At 31.8% G+C, this 7,400-nt stretch overlaps 1 protein-coding gene across 1 annotated transcript; it reads left to right on the top strand.

The window, feature by feature from the left end:
- Window positions 1-822: 822 nt before the first annotated feature.
- On the top strand, window positions 823-5,642 carry selenop (selenoprotein P). The gene is made up of 5 exons (XM_028805526.2): window positions 823-987; window positions 1,800-2,018; window positions 2,376-2,588; window positions 3,860-3,977; window positions 4,272-5,642. The coding sequence occupies exons 2-5, from the start codon at window positions 1,816-1,818 to the stop codon at window positions 4,524-4,526; spliced, it is 789 nt and encodes a 262-aa protein (XP_028661359.1). The 5' UTR covers window positions 823-987; window positions 1,800-1,815; the 3' UTR covers window positions 4,527-5,642.
- Window positions 5,643-7,400: the final 1,758 nt, after the last annotated feature.

The following is a 7,400-nucleotide window of genomic DNA, read 5'->3' as shown; positions in this document are numbered from 1 at the left end:
ATGCAGCCTTTTATCTTATTCTCCTGATAACCTGGTATCTTCTTGGTCACAAGACTGCTGTGAGTTTTGAGTCAGCATATTTATTAATGACCAGTTCATTCTGGTCAAAACAGAAAAAATGAAACACTGCAGCATTTACAGTATGAAATGCAAATGCAATATCTTTTAAAATGGTAAAAATGGAAAAAGAAAAAACTCTGCTCAAAGAAAGACTTGTCTCACTAACTTAATACTATGTCTAGATTTGAAGAGTTTTTCTTAAAGCAGCATATTTGCTAATAGATTTGCTGGTAAAGTGAATTTTAATTGAATAATAAAACACTGTTTACTTCAGCTTTACTAACCATTACCTATGAGCATTTATAACTTTATCATGTTTGAAATAAAGCCAGTGCAAGTGTGGGTTTAATGAGCTATAGAACGATAAGTACTTTATAATAGGAAGGCTTTAAGTTAAAAGCACCCTTTTCTTAGTATACAAGTACAGAATGTTTTTATTTGCATTACAAATACTTCTGTGATTTACACTGTAAAAAATACATACTGTTGTACTTTAAAGGAACCTACAAGATTCTGGAGACAAAGATAACGATTAGAAACAATCCCTCTCCCAGTCTCTTGTGGGTGTGTGTGTGTGTGTGGGGGGGTGGGGGTGGTGGGGGGACAACTTTGAAATAGCCCAGCTCTCAGCTGCTTTCTACTTGGATTATACCATTTCACAAGCAGGGTAAAAGACAATCACCTTGAAAATCATGCATGCTTGTTATTAATAGGAACTTAAACATTTGCAAATAATTAACAGGATTACTTTTTGAGACTGCAAAAGAAAAAAAAAAATTATAAAGTGGCTAAAATACACAAGTGTGCAAGTGAACTTTGTACCAGTTCTCAGCTGTGAAAAACAAGAGGGGTATAAATACCAGAGGCCAGAGGAGGTTGTTGACAAAGAAGGGAGGCGAATCTGAGTTCTGAGGAGCAGAAAAGAAAGTAAGTTTTACTTTTGCAATAGATTATAGGGTTGTAAAACAGTTAAATATTTCTTACATTTTTTAAAGTCTTATTTAACACACAATGAAAAAAGACAAAAATAAATCTTGTTTGATGTTGTTAGCTTTAAGTGCTCTAACAAATCAATAAGGTACACAGATAGATAGTACTTTATCCATACCTAAATATATTTGAATATTATCAAAATAAAGCGCTTCAAAATGAAGCTAATCAATCATACCTAAATTAGAACACAGCAAAATCATATGAAGAATATTTGATTTTTATTTATAAATGTAGTTATTAAAATTTAGAACTAAATTATTCTTACTTCATTAAAAAAGCAAGACATCTACATTTTTAAATTTCCAAAAGAAAACATAATACTTAGTCATAATAATGGCAGCATATTTAATTGTTTAACTATTGGAAGAATATGTACAACAGTTGTCAGGGTAATACAAATTTTAAATTATAAATTTCTCAACTGGTTTTAGTCTAAAGTTGCATTATATAAACTAAGATATGTTGACATCTGAATTTTCTTAAAGCAGTCATAAAGCTGTTTTCATGTTCTTTTTCTTGCATTTTTTTGCTTTTGTGTGTATCTAATCTGTTAAAATAATCACTCTATGGATACAAAATGTACCAATAAGAATAACAATTGTGCTAGGAAAAATATTTTTGGGTAAATACTGTAATGAAAATCTTTTCAAAATATCTTAAGTAGTGTATAATTATAATAACACCTGTAGAAAAACTGTAAAAAGCATTCTCCCAAATTTCCTGTTTTTTTTTTAAAATACTTGCAGAATACCTACCCTAGCCATGTGGACAGGGCTTAGCCTTGTCCTGGCTCTTTCCCTACTACATTGTAGTAGGGGAGAGAGTCAAGGACAAGGCGGCCGTTGTCAGGAGGCCCCAGAGTGGGCAATCAGAGATGAAAAACCTATGGAAACGTCACTGGGACAAGTGACTGTAGTTGCACTTCTTCAAGCTAGCTGACAGTTATGTATAATGCAGGCAACCAGGTATTTAATTTCAAATTATTATCTAAAATTATTAGTGAATGTTTTTATCAATGTTAAGTATGCCACAAAACAAACATGATTATGTATCTCACCAGTTAGAACTAATATATGTCTTGCACAGTTCAGAAGTAAGGAGTCTGTTAATTTATTTAATCAAAATGAAATATGACAAACAATGAAACAGATTTGTTGTATTTTGTAGTGCATGCTTTCATAGCACCTTCTATTGGCAACCCCATAATCCTGAACACAATTATGTTAGACTCTACCTATAAAACAAAATTCCTATTGGTTTTGTATAATTTTCCAGTTTCAATGTATTGACAAATTGTTATTTTCCATGTATTCTTTCTTCAGAATGGAAAACCTGCGTCAGAAGTTAGAGAAAGAGGGCCTTGTAAACATTACATTCCTAATTGTAAACCACCATGACCAGAAATCCCAAAATCTATATTCTACATTAAAAAGAAGTGTTTCAGAGTTTATCAAGGTGTACGATCAGGAAATAAATCAAAAAGATGTCTGGAAAACATTATCTGGAACAAAAGATGACTTCCTTATCTATGACAGGTTAGTGTAGTACTGAAAACAAACTTGCCCTATGTTGGACTGGGATGCTCCTTAGGGTTGAATTCCAGGTTAAGCCCAGTTAAAAAAAAAAAAACCTGCTAAGTAATGTACTACAATGCTTATGAATAATGACCTTAGTAATGAAATCTATAATATCAAATGCTTTTGCCATATAAACTACACAGTGAATTAATCATTGAAGAGGGGCTGGGGAAAAAAAAAACCTTTTTGGGATATGTTCTTAGATTGTTTGTCATAGTGGCAAATGGCAATGCTAATGACTGTGCAACAGAGTAGAATACAGGTGAGCTGCTGGTTTAATTTTTATTGAGTGTGGCCATTACTTTTTATTAGATATGATGTTTATTAAGTGACTACAGGGGTAAAAGGCACTATAGTGCACATTACATTTGATATGCTTGTTTGATTTTGCAGAGAGGCATTTATGTGGGAAAGGCAGGGCTTTAACACACCCCTTGGTGACTGAGTGATAACAGAATGTATGTTTTAAAGTCAGTGTTTTGTCAGTGATGGCAACACATTTACATAGCAGATATAAAGTTAGAACATTACAATTCACTTCTTTACAGTAGCTGGTAATTGTTCATCTTCTACAGCTTACAAAATATTAATAATATTTTTGCCAAACTTCATAATGCCTTTATGCTGGACTGTAATTATTTCATTGTTCTGGGTTATTAATTAGTTATGCTGTTATATGTTTGTTTTATATATGCTTGGGATGGCAGTCCAGACAAGGGTTTATGTATATTCTTAAAATAGATAATGTATTATTATAATGCACAAATATTCATTAATATAGTTTCAGTATGTTTAAAGAAATATGTTTCATTCTAAAATGTATACAGTGTACAAATACATTACACTGGTATCTAGTGAATCAAAATAACTTTTAATTTTATATGTTTTTTTGACCATTCCTAGTTGAACTCATCCATAGGCAGTGCATAAGCTCATTGACACAGGGCTATATTTCTCCATACAAAAAGAAAACAAAAACCTGAAAACATAATGGACTAGGAAGGAGATTGTTGAAATTCTTTATAATGTATAGGCTACATATAATGGTAGCTCTTGTGATGTGAAAATCAAATTATGACAAATTTTGTGATTTAGGTATGAACTCAATTAATTGAAAAACTAGAATTAACTAAAAAATGGATGGGAGTAATTCAAGTACTATTTGCCATATATTTTAAATGTGAAAAATTTAAAATGTTATTATAGTTACATCTTTTTCCACTTCTTAGATGTGGAAGACTTACCTATCATCTTGGACTGCCTTATTCACTGTTAAACTTTCCATATGTAGAAGATTCAATCAGGCGAACATACTGCAATGGTTTATGTGGGAACTGTTCTTTACAGGTGAGTTAATCTAGAATCTGTTTTTTTATACAGGGAATAATAACCTCTTAACAAACATTTTTTAGATTTCATAATTTGTACCTTTCAAGCAAAAACATTTTAACACACTTTAAATCCTGTCTATATTTTTATCATCTAAGTTTTATTTGAAATTAAATTTTAAATAAACAAAAGGTATTTCAAATATGTATACTTTATATAAAACACAATATTTCATAATAAAAATAAATGATTTTGACTTAACTTCAAATTTAATCAAAGATAATGTCTAAGATGTATTTTTTTTTTGTACAGACTAATGAAACTACAGAAGGCTGCAAGAAACCCGACATAAAAATTGAAGAGAACAATGAAGATCACATCACAAACAATTCAAAAGAAGCAAGGCATCACCATCATCACCACCATCACCATCACAATCACAGTAAACCTTCAGGCCACAATCAACACCACAGACACACTGATCACCACATGCAAACACACAATAATGAGGAAGGCATGTCCCAGCAACAGGCTATGGATCTGTCTTTACCTCTGGAGAAACCCTGAAAAAAAGGACTGGCTAGGTGAAAGAAACTGTATAGCTGAGAACAGCAAAGTGAAATAGGTCTAACATCTGCAAGCTGATGCTGACATTGACGTCAGCTAATAAATACAGAACACTCTGCAAACACACCCATTTGACACTGTGAGGGCTCACTGCCAGCTTCCTGACAGTGACAAGATGAAAAGGACAAGAATCGATTCAGGGAAACTTGACAATGACGCTTGTCCTCCTCCAGCTGACAGCTGTCATCAGTGGCTGATCAACTGGAGCAGTCACACGAAAATAAAAGGTCATGATTATGATCCCAACAAAGAGCAGCATGACAGTGACAGGAACTAGGAGTGTAAATCCTTTGATTATAAACTCCTTGTAAAAACACACACATTATATATATAATATATATATATATATATATATATATATATATAATATATATCCTATATATATATATAGGATATATTAGCTACCTTGTCGCATGGAATCTGACCTCTTACCAACTAGTATTAAATGGGTTGTATGCAATGTCTGATTATGATGTCTTGCTGAACTTTTTCCAGTGATGCCCACCTTACCTAAATGATGGCAGGTGCATAAACTATGCTCTAGTGGCATCTGTTTGAAGATTGGCAATCGAGGGCAGGAAAAAAGTTCTGAAGACATTGTTAACTTAGAGCATATTATTAAAATAGTGAACAAAGTGGTATTATAAAAACACTTGCTTTTTCATCATAAGTGTAATGTAACTGTTATACACATGAAAAAGGAACAGTTTTCAAGTGTATTATTTTGTGAATGATAAAGTACAAAAAATGCTTTTACTTAGTCACAACTATTTTATAAGTATAAAATTTGACATAAAGAGTATGTAATTCTAACGTAGCTACAAAAAGATTTATACATATTATTTCGAAAGAAGTGGAGGAGAATTTCAAAAAACTATGGGTATGTAAGGGTATTTAGCATACTTAATGGGTTCTAAGAAAACAGCTGTTCTTAGGCTACCTGAGAAATTGTATGGTAAATGGTATTTGGAACAAGTGTTAAAAATTTAAAAGAAAAACCAGATATATGGAGTGTACTTCAAAATACTTCAATAAATCTTGTTTTTAAAACTGTAAGAGTTCTAATTTTACTGGTTCAAAATATTGGAATTTTCCACACAAAACAAGATTTCTCATTTAAATATTTTGCGCTTCTGACAATGATTATTTGAACCACAGTGCTGGTCTTCTAATTCTTTTATTTTTTGGTGCAATATTTCAATCTCCTTGTTCTTCTCCTCTTGCAGAAACTGAAGTTTCTGTCAAACAAAGATAAAGAAGAAAGTTATTGCTATCAAGTTCATTTTGAGTGTGGAATGAAAAGTCTGGTACTCTAATGTATATTACTATTACTACTAATATATAACAGTCCAACTATTTTTGAAAATGGTACTGCACACAGATTTCATCTGTGGGGTTATCTGATTAAACATTGATAAACCAAAATAAGACACTGAATAGCATTTGCTAACTGTTATAAAGATGTACAAAAAACAAATTATTATTGCTATGAATTTACAATACAATATTAAATTCAGTAGGTATCTACTGTAAAAACAGAATTAAAAAACAGAAAGCAACTTGAATAATCCAAACACTCATTGATTACAGAAATGCATAATCTTATTCATCACAGAAGCATAATCAACACTACAAACAGAAAGACATAAAGAAAACTATGTCCCAGAAATAAATTGGCTGCAACAATACAGAGGTAATAAAACACATAAAAAGAGAAAATTTAACTGCAGCAAACAAAACCATGACTGTTCACAGAAGTCACACTATTGGGGTATAAAACAGAATGTCTGCTAAGCTTCAGAAAAATTTAGAAAAGTTGCATCTTACAGTATTTGTATAAACAATAATTATGAATAAAGGTGTTCTCAATACACATCTTCCTGTTGCTTGGGTATCAAACATATCTATAGTTTGATTTATTACAGGAGCCTACATTGAAAAAAGCTTTACACATTTAATATCATAACAGATTTATATACATAAAATGAATACTAAAAAGGGTTATGTTTTGGTCCCTAAGTTAAATGAAATATGTTAAAATTCCACAATGGACTAGAATCACAAAGATGTGAATTGAAGCACAGGAGAAGGTGACTTGCTTAGGAATTCTGAGGCTCATGAATTGCACTTTTAAGTACGGAAGATACTTAAGATTAGTAAAAGACTAGAAGACTAACAAATCCTAGAAAAATAAAAATTATTTAAGGTCCTATTTATGATCCTTTTGATTGTTTTTTTCTTATGTATAGAGAGAAGGAGTATACATCCATGGGTTTAAGTCTTCGAGGTCATTAATCTGTGGCAAGTTTATAAAACTGTCACATTCCAAGGAAAACTAGAATTAATTCCTAAAAAAAATTCCAAAAAACTAACCTTTCAGACACTGTTGTCTTGGGAATTGTCTTTGCTGAGCATTTACTTTATTGGGTAATGCAACCTAATAGACAGATGCTACCCCATTTATTATAAAAAGTATTCATTTATTAAACCCAAGATGGAAAAAATATTGCTTAAGGTTTCACACCATAGTTGTTACAGATCAGCTGAGGGTGACTTTCTTCTCCTAAGAGGTTATTCCATCTAAACTCACAGATGGTTTATCAGAGATTAAGTGATTGAAGAGGATTTAGTGGAATTTATTGTCATATTCCTAGAACAATTTCAGGCATTTACTAGCTTTGTTGAATTAAGTCTTATACAGATGAAAAAGCTCAAAAACAGATGGCTACACTATTGTCAGGAAAAATGCACCACGTTAGTAAATATGTTCACACATTCTGTGTCACTCAAACAATGGTCTATCCACGGCAAAAC

This window comes from Erpetoichthys calabaricus, chromosome 7, assembly GCF_900747795.2.
Source record: "Erpetoichthys calabaricus chromosome 7, fErpCal1.3, whole genome shotgun sequence".
Taxonomy (NCBI): domain Eukaryota; kingdom Metazoa; phylum Chordata; class Cladistia; order Polypteriformes; family Polypteridae; genus Erpetoichthys; species Erpetoichthys calabaricus.
The sequence above is the reverse complement of the archived record's forward strand: the minus strand, read 5'-3'. Positions and strand labels throughout refer to the sequence as shown.